Source organism: Marmota marmota, unplaced genomic scaffold (genome assembly GCF_001458135.2).
Source record: "Marmota marmota marmota unplaced genomic scaffold, marMar, whole genome shotgun sequence".
NCBI classification, from domain to species: Eukaryota; Metazoa; Chordata; class Mammalia; order Rodentia; family Sciuridae; genus Marmota; species Marmota marmota.
The window spans coordinates 13,273,668-13,287,774 of NW_026000019.1; the positions used below are offsets into that span (position 1 = coordinate 13,273,668).

Genomic DNA, 14,107 nt, shown 5'->3' on the forward strand with positions numbered 1-14,107 from the left:
TTCCCTCCTCTGACTACACCACTGGAAACCCTCTCTTATCCTTGCCCAACACATAGTAGGCAAGCAACAAAGACCAACTGAATCATGGATGCGTGAACTCCTTAGTGCGTGTGCCCGGGCAGTCAGGAGGCCTGGCTCTGCACAGACAGCAGCGCCTTCCAGAGCCTCTGTGACGGGGAGTGAGTGGCAGGTGGAGAGGAGACCAGCAGTTAGTTGATAACACACGGAAGTGTGCATCCCACTTTGCTGTCACCAACGCATTTCATTCCACAAATGTCTCCCAAGGGTGATGCCTGAAACAGGTGAGGAACCGAGGCTCGAGAGGCCAGCCGCCGGCCCCAGCCACACAGCAAGTGGGAGAGCCAGCGTTTGCGCTCGTGCTTCTGCTGTGGCACGTGATGGGTGGCAAAGGCAGCCACATCTGCTCTGATGCCCACCCTAGACTGGAACTTGAGTAGAGGACCCTGTGCCCCTCACAGCCCCACCCCCAGCAGCTCTGAGCTCGGAGCATGAGGCCTCAACCCTGAGATGCTGGGGCTGCCATGGGGGCCCTCGGCACCAGGGGTGTTGGCCCCAGCCCACCCAGCTGGCCCAGCTCACCCCGTTCCTACAGCTGGTACAGGCACGAGGGGCTGGGGAAGAGCTGGACATCACAGCCGGCTCTCAGGGGCCCCCTTGACCCTGGGAGGGGCCAGGCCTTCTCTCCTTGCCCACTCTCTTCCAGGGCTGGGCCTGAGCCCTGTCTGTTAAGCTGTCCCCCTTTGCTGCTCTCTGCAGGCCTGGCTGGGCCGCTCACCAATGCAGGGACAAAGGTGAGGGGGTGGGATCCAGCAGGAAAAGGGCAACATACAGGGTCCATAGAACCTCCTAGAACAAGGGGCACGTGGACCACCGATGTCTGGCACGTTCCTGATTTGAAGTGCTGTGATCAGACCCTGGTAACCATGTTGTGGTTACTCAACACCAAGAAAGGTCACTGAGCTCTCGCTCACCATGTGCCCACTGTGTGTCCCACTCCACTGAGCCCTGTGTGTTCGTGATGCCCCTGTGTCCAGGACCTCAGCCCACAGCCCGTCACACTCCACAGCACCACTGTACTAGGTACTGGATGACCTGGCTCCTGACATCCCGTCACTCCCGCTGTGACTCTGGGTCCAGTGCCATACAGACCACCCTCCCTGCCCTGCCCTCAGTCCTCTGACCTCTTCTTTTGAAGGTCACAGCCTCCACCCTTCACTGGATGGTCCTCCCAAGATCTGGTTAGGACCAAACTCTCCCTGCCACACTTCTGCTGGAACTTCCACCTCCCACTGCTGACCACTGCCTCCTGCCTGCCGCTCCCCGCCCCTGCCTCCTCCAGTGCCCCGACCCCAACCACTCTGGGAGACTGCGCTTCCCACCATGGCTGCCCCTGTCCCTCATGCCCGGGGCCTCACTTCCCTCCTGCCCCGCAGCGCACCCACCCTTCCCTTGCACCCCTCGGCCCTCCTGCCTTCCCTCAACCCCCCCAACGGCCTCCGCCCCAGCCCTGGGCAGCTGCACAGAGCTGAGGAAAAGCCCACCTGCCGCTGGGCTGCCTGAGCCCATGACAGCGCACCTGGGAGGCCACCTGACTGCTTCCCAGTCCTGTCCCTCTCCCGCCCCCAGACCCCTCCCCTCCAGGCCCATCCTCAGCTCCTGGGCCTCTCAGTTGGCAGCACAGCTTCCTGTTCCCCAGGGTCCCCGGGCCACCCACATGGCAGCTGTGGCTCTGGCTGACCCGGGCTTCCTACAGGGGGACCCCACCCCTGCCCCTGCTCAAGGCCCACCCGTCTGGGCACAGGGTGCCCTCCTCCTGCCTGACCGGCCTCCTCCCATCAGCACCCCGTTACTGCTGCTGCTTAAAGTAACCCTCGGCCCCACATCCCCACCTGCCACCCGCTCTCTTCTCCTTCCAGGGCAGAATCCTCGGAGCACCTCTAGAGGAGGCCTAGACGTGCGGGGATCCTCTTCAATCCATCCACTCGGGGCGCTGCCCGCCTGCCTACCCAGCCGCAATTTGACCAGTCAAGAGCCAAGTTCAGTGGTCAGCTCCCATCCTCCCTGGCCCTCCAGTGGGCTCTGTCCCCTTCCCTGGCAGCATGCTCACCTGGCCTCAGAACCAGCGCCCTGGTTGAGCCCCACTCACCCACCCCCACCGACAGGCTCCCCACACCCCGTCTCTTCCTTGCCTGCTCCCTGGGAGTCCTGGGCCCCGACGGGCAGGTCCCACAGCTCCTCAGCACCTTGGATGTCCAAACCCAAGCTCCTGCTCTTGCCCCAGAACCTGCCCATCTCAGATCATGTGATCTCATCCTTCCAGTTGCTCAGGCCAAAAGCCTGGGACACTCCATTTGATCTGTCAGCAGATCAGACCCCAAATTCCACCGAGTGTGGGACCACTCCTCACATCTCTGCAAGCACCATGACAACAGGGCTTCATCTGTTCTGCTCACAGCTGAATTCAGGGCCTGGCACAGTGTCTGCCAGGATATGTGTCCAGTGAATGGATGGGTGGGCACCCCTATGGCATGTTTCCATCTATAGACGAAGAAACAAATTCAGAGAGGGTGAGTAACTGCCTGAGATCTCCCAGCTGAGAGCAGTGGACCTGAGATGTGAACACAGAACTCTTCCTCGGGGGGCCTCCCTTGCTCTTGGCCACTGGCAGGCAGTGGTGGGGACCAACCTGGACCCCAAACCAGCCTCCCATGTGTTGGAGCCAACACAGTATGGGCGCCATCCGGAGGAAGCCAAAAACTACACAACTTGGTTTTATGCTTTAATTGCTTGGTGGTGATTTACTATGGGCCATATATTTTTTCCCAGCTGCCACTTCCCTACATGTATTTCTTTTATCTATCACCACACTTGACAGGTAAGCTGCTGATATTTACTGTTACTGTATGTACCAATATTCCCAACATATATCACCACCCACTCTAAGGCCACCGCCATGTCATGGGCACATAAAGCTCTGCCCAAGTACGGTCAGCCTTCTCCAGACGTAGCCTGGGGTCATATCTGGAGAAGGCTGACAGCGAGAAGGCTGTTGGGGGAGGGGGACGCAGCCCCTCCAGTGCACACAGGCTCAGGCCTGCCTCCCTGGCCGGCGGGCACTGCCCCAGTGATGTGCTTTTGGTTTTTTTTTTTAAGTATAATATTTTATTTTTAGGGAGCACTTGATATTACTATTTTGAGATGAGTGTGACTGCAAAAGCCCTAGAACCAAGTCCAACCTCCTCATTTAACAAAGTGGGTCCCAGAGAGAGGTAGTGACATGCCTAAGATCACACAGCTCACTTAGTGGGAGAGAAGAGGTCAGGACCCAACTCGCCCTTTTCTTTGGCGTCACATCATCTCCTTTTTTGGGAACATTGATCAAGCTCATATATGCACCAGACACTTTCATGCCAATTACCTCATTTAAACCTCACAACAACCATTCTTACAGGTATGTATGGTGAGGGCTTGGAACAGTCGGGTGGAGGGCCCAAGGCCACTCTCTCCTTCCCTGCTCTTGTCCCCCAGCACCTCATCTGCCCCCTCACTCCTGGTGGTAGCCATTACCAGGTGGGCAGAAGACTCACCTGGAGTGTTTGCACTAAAGCAGAAAAGCCGTCCCTGGCTCCCGATTCTCGGCCCACTTTGAACACCCACGGCCCCTGGCCGCTGTGGCTGGACCATTCTTTGGGGAATCTTGTGTGACTGACACTCTTAGCCTGCCTGGGGCATCTGCAGGTGGCTTGCTATCTCTGAGTCCTAAGGTCCTTCCAGATCTAGGGCTTTATTCTCTACGGTGGCATGGCAGACACCAGCAGGCAGTGGAATGGATGTCTGGGGACACAGGCCCCAGCCAGTCTCGAGGCAAACCTGCTCTACTCAGCCATAACCCCGGCCGCAGAGCCAACCCTAGTCTGTGCTTTCTCCTCAAAGTGGACTTCCAGGGACATGGAAGTTCCCCAGGGACCAGAATAACAAACTAGACCCCATCTCTGACCACCCTGGCTTGACCTTGGCCTGAGAATCAGCACAAGATGAAGTGGGGCCAGATCACAGGCCCTTGAATGCCTGGAAGTCTCAGAAGGCAATGGGAGCACGGTGACAGAGCTGGGCCTGGCAGGAGGGGACATCTCGTATTGCCCGGGGGGCGGGGGGGGACACGGTGGCAGGGAAATCTCCCAGGGTGCAGAGGTGTGGAATCAGGGGACTTGCAGGACAGAGGCTGGGAATGAACAGTAAGGCCTTTTGGGGGTGGGATCCCCGGGACAATGGCCAGAGGTGAGAGGTAAAGGAGAAAAGGGGTGACCCTGGGTAGGTGAGAGCAGGGGCTTGCCGCAGCTGGCCGCTGTGTTTCCCCCGGGGTGGAGGAAGGCTGCCCACACCTTCCACCCCCGTGTCAGCCAGACCCCCACCTTACTTGGGGACCCAGTTTCCACAGCCCAGATGCCATCTCTGGAGCTGATTCGCATCTACTTGGTTCCAAACCATTTCCTCCAAGCCAAGAAAGTCCCGGAGACGCAGTTTCCACAGATGTCAGGAGGCCTTCGCCCCAGGCTGGGTTCTGCAGGAGCTGGGCGGGAGCACCCGGGCAGGCAGACAGATAATCCCGGACTCATCACCGGCTGATGTATGGCCTCCGGTCCCCAGGGGGAACTGCTGGGCTAAGTAATTGCTTCTGCCTTGATTACAGGCCGTCACAAATGACTGTGGGCCTGGTCCCACCAGTGTGTTTGACTCTTACAAATGTCCACAAGCACAGCCACTATCTGGACCATCTGATCGTTACCTTAAAAGGTTTAATTTGCTTAGCGAGGGAATTAGACTATAAACTATTCAGAAATTATGGAAAGCCACACGCCAAAGAGACCCTCCCCCTGTGGGTTCCTTAGCACATTTTGCTAGAGCATTGTGTATGGGTGTGTGTGTGTGTGTGTGTGTGTGTGTGGCCTAACAGTGTGTAGTTTATCAGAAATAAAAAGTGGCTCAGCAAAAGTCTGTCCCCAGGTCGGATCCATAACCAACAACCAACCCCAGAATTGCAAGAGCCTCTTCCTGGCACAGGTAGAGGCCAGCAGCTCCTGCCAGAGCCGGACACTCTGTGAAGGGAGGTCAAGGGCAGCAGTGTCTGCCCCAAAGCTCTGGACCATGCCAGGTGAGGGAAATTCAAAGTCCTTCTCACAGGGACATCCTGTGAGGGGAACTGCTGACAGCTCCTGCCCCACACCCACACTAGAATGTGGCCATGTGCTCCTACCACTGCCACTGGACACAGCCTGACCTCCAGCCCCAGACCTGTCTGCCCCAGGCCTTCTGCAGCCACACCACCCCCAGCCTGCAACCCCAAGACTCCTCTCCTATTCTCCCTATATCCATGCACCTTCACGACCTTGATGAGAACAATGATAATCCCTGAGCACTTACTTCAGGTTACTAGATTCTCATAGTAACTCAAAAAAATTAAAATTTTGAGATGGGGTTGTGAGGTTCAAGTTGACACCAAGCCTGGACTCAAACTTTCCACCTACTGCAAGAGTTGATTAAGCCTGACTTCCCCAGGTGACCACATGTCCTGGGACCTCTGCGCAGAATGGAGGTCCTGGTCACCCAAGGAAGCGGTCAAGGTCCCCAGTGAAGTCCCCTTTGCAGCCAGCAAACCCCACTGTGATGGCTGAGTGGTGAGGCAGAGCTGAAACCCCGGCGGCACCCAGGGGTGTGGCCTACCTGCTGCTGACTGAGGCTGCCCGAGACTGACTGGCCAGGGGAGGCCTGCAAGCCCCCCGGGGAACGACTGCCCCACCCACCCAGCAGTCCTGTACAGCTCTGGTGACACAGGCCCTCCATTCCACCAGGGACCCAGCAGTACCCATCCCTGCCCACCCGGCAGGGAAAGGGCCTCAGGGGCAAGGAGACACTCCTGAGGACATGATGCTTCAGACAGACGCCTCCAGGTGACAGCATCCTAGAGCCCTGGCACTTCCCCCACGGCCCCCGGATGGGCTCCTGTGAGTGTGACTCCTGGTGGTCGGAGGGCTTGAAGCTCCCCACTGGCCTGGAATGTCCTCCAAGGCTTGCCCTGTACTGCAAAACCTGTATGAGTCTGCCCTCTCTTCACCTCTGTAGTGACGCGGTTTGTATCCTAATAATCAATGGTTTGTCTCCCAAATATTCACATAAATCAACCCATCTTGTTTGTCCTGTGGTTCAGCCCCCCCACGCTGCCTGGCTACCCACCCCCCCTGGCTCTGAGGACCTCTAAGCAGTTAAGTCATCTCCACAGGAAGCCCTCAGAGCTGGGTGGTGGAGAGTTGGGGGAACAGGGACCAGGAAAGGCTGGCGCAGGCCCAGCTGGGAGGGACCTCTGAAAGCCTGGCCCTCCGGGGAGCACGTCAAGAGACTCACGTCAGGGTCGGATACCCAGAGATATCCATGGAGCACCTCCACTGGGTTGGCCACGGTCACCCCTCTCTCCTTCCCAACTCTGGGCTCCTGTGAGCCGCTCTTGACAGACAAGGGAAGGCCTGGCTATTTGTTTACTGACACACAGCTAAAAAGAAGGACGGGAATCCAAGGGAGCTTCACTGGGGTTCACCAAGCCTGCTCGCGACTCCCTTTGCAGAGTTCTCCTGTGTGCCAGGCCTCTTTTAAAGCATATGAACTCCTGTGTTTCCTGAAGAGGACGCTAAAAGCCAGAGATGTTAAGGAACTTGCCCAAGGGCACCCCGTTAGCCACTGACGAAGCTGGCACTGGAAGCCCGCCCTCGGAGCAGAGAACCTGTCCTGTCTGCACTGTGCTTTGCAGTTGGCAGCTGCCAGGCTCCTCAGAGAACCTCGTTGGTGAGGAGGAGGAGACCCAGGAGTCCTCTCCCAACGCCTTACTCTCCAGGCCCTTATCCCTTTGCAGGGAGACATGGGACCTGGGACATGCTGGACACGTGGTCTGGAAAGGACCTGCGTATTCAAAGCAGTACAAGGAGTTGTTGGCTCTCAGCTGGCGATGCGAACTGCACGAGGCCCCAGAACGTACCATGAGGGGTGGGCTCTCCTGATGCCTAAAGGCCCCCCGTGCTCAGAGCAAATGACAGCCCCATCAATGCATTAGTCCTCAGGGCCGCTCCTCTTGGGTCTCAGAATTTTATTTCCTTCAGAGAAAGGAAGCCAAGGACCCGTGAAGCAAAAACAACAAACAAGAAAGATCAATTGCTGTTATTGAGCAAGTCAGAGTTCAACAGCCCCCAAAGAAAAATGCAACAACCACAGAGTACCACCTCCCGGCACCACTTCTTTCTTGGTCTGGCTACACACCAACATCGCCCTCTGCTGCCCGTCACCAGCAATCACTACAGCTCCCTGGCCCAAGACTGGGGGAGTCCTGACCTCTGGCCTCCCCAGGGCCTGGCTCCACCTCTCCACCAACTCCGGGGGTCGCTCTTAACATCACCCACTTCATTGTAAAGCCACACACAGAATACAAGTGGAGGACGCCCCCGGGGCTTGTGCAGGGCAGCCCCCCACACACACACTCCTGTGGACAAACGGGTGAAAATATGGACCCTTTGCAGGGAGACCTGGGGCCACAGTGTGCTGAGCATGAGGCCTGGGAAGGAACCTGCTTAGCAAATGCCACACAAGGAGGCCCTGGCCCCCAGCTTACAGTTCCTGCTCGCGGGGCCACAGTGCGGAGCCGCAGAGCCAGCCAGCCCTGGCTCGGCCTCTGAGCAGGAACGGGCGGCAGCTCCCAGAAACCCCCGGAGCTTTTCCACCTCTTTTTCCTTTAAGCAGCATTTGCAGAGGATGCTCCCTGTTCCCGTGACCAAACCCCTTGGCCAAGAGCATTCTGAAGTCTGGTGGACAAATTCAAATACATGGCACCTGGTGGGACTCCCAGAGCTGACTGTGAGACAGGAGAGGGACCTGAGGTCCAGGACGGCCCCACCTCCTGCTGGCAGCGCCCCCACTGCTGGGTGCCATCTGCCCGCAGGTGCCGGCTGGCATTAGTGAGCTGCAGTGAGGAGCGGCGGCAGGGCCTCGTGTCTCAGGAACGGGAGGGTGAGCTGCTCTGGCCCCGGACAACTCCCTCCTTCCCTGTCCTCACCTACGACGGGGCCTGCAGCTGTGACTTCCTGTTCCAAACAGCCATGGCAAATCCAAGTGTCCTCGCTGGGGACTTGGGAGGCACCAGTCTTCACCTCTGACTGGCCCTCCACTGGAAGGGGGACAATCACCTCAGCTTTAAGTCCCCGGCCCCTCACAGCACCCACCACAGAGCTAAAGGCTCAGATTCAGCACCAAACCTCTGGCCAGCTCCCCGGGTTGCCAGCCCTGACCTGGGGCATTCACAGAGCAGAGCAGATCCTGGGGACAAGGGGAATGAGAGCAGCTGAAGGACGGGCCTCTGTCCTTCCCACAGCCTGGGGCTTCCTGACTGGCAAGACAAGACACAGAAGCAACTTGTCACCAAAGCCCTTGAGGCTTGTGATTTACTCCTTGTTCCTCAAACCCAGAGACCAGTGATGGCCTGTGGTCAAGGCTAAGGCCAGGTGCTTATGTGGGGGACAGAAAAATGAATAGCATAGAGGCCTTTGCTCCAGCCAACACAGAGAGATGACAAGTGCAAAGACAGAGCAGGAGGATGGGTGGCCCTTAAGAGGGTGGCCATCTTCCCTGGGGAGGAAGCACCCTTCTCCCAACAGCAGACTGGCCCTGGGGCAAAGCTGATGGACGTGGGGGTGGCTGGGCAGCACAGGAGATGTGCACATGCACAGGGAGGGAGCCATACGCGTTGAACCAGAGTGTGATGGTGACAATGAGCACAACCCTCTGAGCCAGCCAGGAGGTGGCCCAGTGGCTCCAAGATCCATGACAGGCTCTTCCACTCACACCCAGTAAAGAGGTTTGAGAATCTTCCAAAATTGAATCCACATATTCCTTGTGGTCTAACCTCGGGGAGGACCCAGGGGACCCTGTGTGCTGGGCCGGGGGCTGTCGTTTCTCCTGCTCCTCTTCCCTGCTCCTCCCATCTCAAGAGGGTGAGCACCAGCTCCGGGGGCTGGACCTTTGCTTTGAATGTTTCAGGCCTTGGGCAGCCTCCCCCACAGCCCCACTTCACTCCTCTGAGTCACCCAGGGCTCAGTGTCACTGACTGGTGTCACCCCCTCCAACCCTTGTTCTTGGCTTTGCTGTGACACATGGTCCCTGGTGACTAATAGATACTAGGAGAGAAGTCCCGATCTAAGTGGCACTAAAACCTATTCCAGGAGGCTTCCTCACCCAAACCCAAAGCTCAGCCAGAATTTTTTGGATGGACCCAACCCAAGAATGAAAGACCCAAGACCATCTTAAAAGCCACCACTGGGAGGTCACCAGGTGAACAGAGGGAATGGAGGGAGGAAGGGGGAACGGGAGTAGGAAAGACAGCAGAATGAGTCGGACATCAATCTCCTATGTCATATATGAAAACACGACCAGTGTCACTCCACATCACGCACCACCGCAGGAGTGGGAAGCTACACTCCATGTGCACGATAGGTCAAAATATGTTCTACTGTCATGTATAACTAAGAACAACAACAAAAAGCCACCCCTCAGGTGACAGTCACTTGCCTAAGAACTTTACACATGTTGACCTATTTGAAGCTAATAACAACCTTATGAGGTAGGAACTATTATTAGCAGCTGTTTTATAGATAGAAAAAAGGAGGAACCAGAGAAGGTAAGTAATTGCCCAAGAATGCACAGCTAATAACTAATAACTGGGTTCAGGCTCTTCACTGTCACAGGAGAGTGCCTCTTCATCATGTTTCCATCTACACTGGCAACGCTGATGGGGCCGGGCTTGACTCCCACCAGGGCGATTATTCCAAGCCTCTGGGGCCCTTGAAACAGCCTGGGGAACACCACAGAGGCTCCTCCAGGAATGGGCAGAACTAAAGCACCCTCTGAAAGTCTGCAATGATACAGCCAAGTGCCCTGGGGCCCCAGTTCACCAGGACAGAAAGAGGGACTCCTTATGGATTTGCAGAAATCCTCTGTTAGCCCTCCTCCCCTGACCCCGAAGCTGGCCCCCACTCCTGCCAGCTCGGGCAAGGCCTGGCTAGTGATCAGAAGGGGGACCCCAATGAGGGGTATCCTCTCACCAGCAGGATTCACCCACCCCAGCCAGGGGGGCCCTCTGCCCCCCACCACCACTGCAGACATCCCCCTCGCTGCATGGGGGCGGGCAGGGCCAGGCGAGGGAAGGGGCTGCCAGGGTCCCCACGTACTTGAAGAAGTCTTCCTTGCAGTAGACGCTGCCTGCTCTGGAGAAGCACCGGTCGGCCAGCTGCATCTGGCAGTCTGCACACTTGAGGCAGGAGCTGTGCCAGTGTCTGTCCAGGACCTTCAGGATGAACTTGTCCAGGATAGGCTGGTTGCAGCCAGCGCACTGGGGGATCTCTGTGGAGAGAAGGGAGAGGCAGCGTGAGCCTTCACCTAGACCTGGGACCAGCCCAGGCCCTGGGGACGCCTTCCCACCCTGTCTGGGTAGGAGCGACATGACCCAGACCCTCAAGGCTGCCACATGTTCTCTGTGGGCTGAAGCTGTGCTGAGAACCTCAGCCCCAGTGAGTCCCAGCTTGCCATGGGCTGCAGGAGAGGCCTCTGGCCTGAGAAGCAAGTTATATGGGGGTGGGGGCCGCACAGGGCAGAGAATAAGGCCAGGCCTGAGGTGCTCCTGGAGAGGGAACCTCAGTGTTTGCATGAATTGCAACAGGTACCGTGGATTGGCTCCGACAGTATCCCTCCTGAATGCCTTCCTGCACCGCGACAGGGGAATTACACACTGATTTTCCAGATCTCCCTGCAGCTCTGATTCTGAGTTCTAACTCAGGGGACAGCTGCAGGGCAGGCTCCCCTTGTACTGGTGTGGACCATAGCAGAGGTGATGAGTTGCTATGGTTGAAAAGTCCTGATCGATCATGGCAAAGGCACTGAAATCCTGGGGGCCTGGGGGCTGTTCCTGGAACCTTGGTCTAGAGCTGTCTCTGCTGAGTTGAAAGCCACCTAAGACCTGGTAATGAATCACTTTCCACTTAAACCATGAAAGTGGAATCTGTTATCTGCAACTGAACCCTAGCCTCTGCCCCCCCCCCGCCCCGTTCCTGTCTGGCTTCCTATCCAAGGTCTGTGGCTCGGACATCCCATCTTTATTAGGGGATTGCTCAGAGAGTTGATATATTTTGAGTCATCAAATATTTCAAAATCTACAAAATGGTCAAGCTTCCATGGTTGGGTAAACAAATAATGCTAGTGTCTCTAACCATTTCCCCTGTAACCCCCTCCAAAGGGGAAGGTACCTATAGCATCCTTGTGACCTAGTGCCTCTGAGGTCCCCAATCTGGGGCTTTCCACCTGCTATAGACAGCACTCTGCTAATGTCTGTCTGCATGCAGTCTTCTCACTAAAAGGGGGATCCTGAAGAGGCAGGAGCCCTGTGTCCTCCTCACCAGAAGCAGGCGCCTGGCATGCAAGGGTATCCCCGTGAATGTTGACCTCTGAGTAACAACTGGTGGAATCCTTGGGGCCAAAGTGGACCAAGGTGACACCGTTGCTCAATACCTCAGAGACACTCCACAATGTCCCCAAGTTCCTAAAACCAAATCTCACAGGAATCACACGTGTTTGTCCATTCATATCGTGTTCATGGTTGAAATTAACTCTTAAAATGTCAGTGAATTAGGGAATTCTCAAAGCACTGGGAGAAAAACTTTAACACGTGAAAACCTATATAGAGAGAAGGCTTTCTCACGTTAAGACACTTGTATTTAAAATGGGCTATTGGGACACTAAATGCTATCAATAGCCCTACGTGCGCAAGGGCTGGCCTTGGAGCCAGTTGAGTCCAGTCCCACCTGCTCCCTGATGGCGTCAGCACAAGGAGCATCTGCATAAAAGTCAGACCCACAAGCCAGTGACTTGCCTTCCCCCCTGCTCAGGCCAAGAACCAGGAGCCACGCTGGGGAGTCGCATGCAGGCGTGGACACTGCCAACTGTCCCAGTCCTGTGGGAGTTTTCCATTTCAAAGGGTTTCCTCCTTGAGAAAGAAACTGTTGGATTCACAAGTACTTGTCCAGAAGGTCCCATGTGCCCGACGAAGTGCCAAGCACACAGTGGCTACAAGAATGTCCATGTGATAAGAGGGGACAGGAAGGACCCCGGTTAAGACCATGGACTGCGGAGCCAGGCCACCCGAGTGGGCAAATCCTCCTCTACGCCTTCACCTTGGACACATTATTGAGCTCGTGGGCTCCAGCTCCCACTGTGAGAAGGAGGTGGTGCTGCCCACTGTGCTCAGGGGCCTTTTGTGAAGCATCCAGGAAGGAACCCGTGAAAATCCACGCAGGCAAACTAGATTCTGGGGGCGGACGTCTTCACAGGGTGCTCCACTAACACTCTGAGAACCAGGGAACTCTGGTGGCCCTGGGCAGCGGAGGCAGGAGGCAGTCGGGGCCCCAGAACCTCCCTGGCTCCTGGACCAGTCAGGCCACAAGTCCTGCCTGGGGTTGCCATGTAGGGGCCTTGGAGGAAGGCTCAGTTCTCTCCTCCAGCCACACAGAGCAGGAGACGAGGGGTATGCCCACAGAATTCATCTCCAGCAAGTTTGTGCCGGAGACAACCACGCTGAGGGTGCCAGAGAGAAGACCTGGGGCCAGCATTGACTCCCAGACCCCAACACTAAAGCAGACAGACAGTCCTCTCAGCTTGGAGCCACGTTTCTGCCAGGTCACGGTGGGCTGCCCAAACTAGGGGTCCTCACGCAACCAAAGTGGGCCTGGGGACCAAAGTGGGCCCTGGGGGTTGGCACAAAGGTAAGACATACACTAAGGGTGACTTTGAGTTAAAAAATAAAAACCTTTCCCACTGTATTCCACGGTTGATTGGTTGAGAGATGATTGTTTGTTTGTTTTAAGATGATTTAGAAAGAGCTTCCACAATACACAGTAATAACGGGGAAGCTGGGGCTGGGGCTGTGGTAGAGCGCTCGCCTAGCATGTGTGAGGCACTGGGTTCGATTCTCAGCACCATATAAAAATAAATAAAAATAAAGATCCATTGAAAACTAAATATATATATATATTTAAAAAATAACAGGAAGCTGGGCACCAAGAGCCTGCTGTGAGCTATGCCAGGGCTTGAATGTCTGTTAACTCGCTGATCCACACAACTCAGTGAGAAGGCATCCCCGTCCCTATGTCACAGATAAGGAGCAGCCTGTAGAGGTCAGGCAGTGTGCCCAAGGTCCCACAGCCAGGGAACCAGATGTGAACAGACAGAGCTGGTGTTTCCCCTGAGATGGACTAAGCCCCCTCCCTGCACCCAAGGGTCCTGAACCATCACCTCACCTGGTTTGACCCTGACACGTTACAGAGGGGAAATGGAGGAGGCAGAGAGGCATCTTGGAACTCCTCCATGTACAGTGACAAGGACATGAGCCACTAACTTGTGGGAGATGGAAATGTTTGAGGCACACATTTAGTTATCTGTGCAGAATACACAGGTATCATGGCACGTCCTCCAGTGCCCAGGGGAGGGCTGGAAGCAGAAACCCCATCCCTGAGTCCCTTCCACCAGCTCCCAGAGCCAGCTTGTTAGTGGCACCTGGCAAGCTCAGCCCCCTTCCTACCTGTGAGGGGGTAAAGACCTATGAACGCAGGCCGCACAGTTCAGTCGCGTGGCCCCCACATGATTTCTAAGAAAGGTGCATCTCTAGAAATTTTTCAAGAGCGACAATATAAACATTTTTTGGGGGGGTCTACCACACATCATTATTCTCATCACTTTATAATCCAAAGAGCCTGAATAGGACAGAGGCCAAATAGGTTTCCTATCAGAAATGAAGTTATAACCAAAACTTCCAAAGGCAAGAGGATTGCCAAATCCCCAGTAAGCTCAACCATTTCACACTATAGTTCAAAGCCAGCCTCAGTATCCCAGCTCTAACCACCTTAGCAAGACCCTATCTCAAAATAAAAAATAAAAATTAAAAAAAATAATAAGTGTATATGTATATATATATATATATATATATATATATATATATATATATATATGG

The 14,107-nt window shown here is 55.6% G+C and overlaps 1 protein-coding gene across 1 annotated transcript in view; it reads right to left on the reverse strand.

Moving 5' to 3' along the window:
• Positions 1-14,107, reverse strand: part of Lhx4 (LIM homeobox 4) — a 42,028-nt gene that overhangs the window by 15,233 nt on the left and 12,688 nt on the right. The window contains exon 2 of the mRNA XM_015491618.2: positions 10,281-10,452. Within this exon, the coding sequence (XP_015347104.1) occupies positions 10,281-10,452 (172 nt within the window). The remainder of the gene's footprint in view (positions 1-10,280; positions 10,453-14,107) is intronic.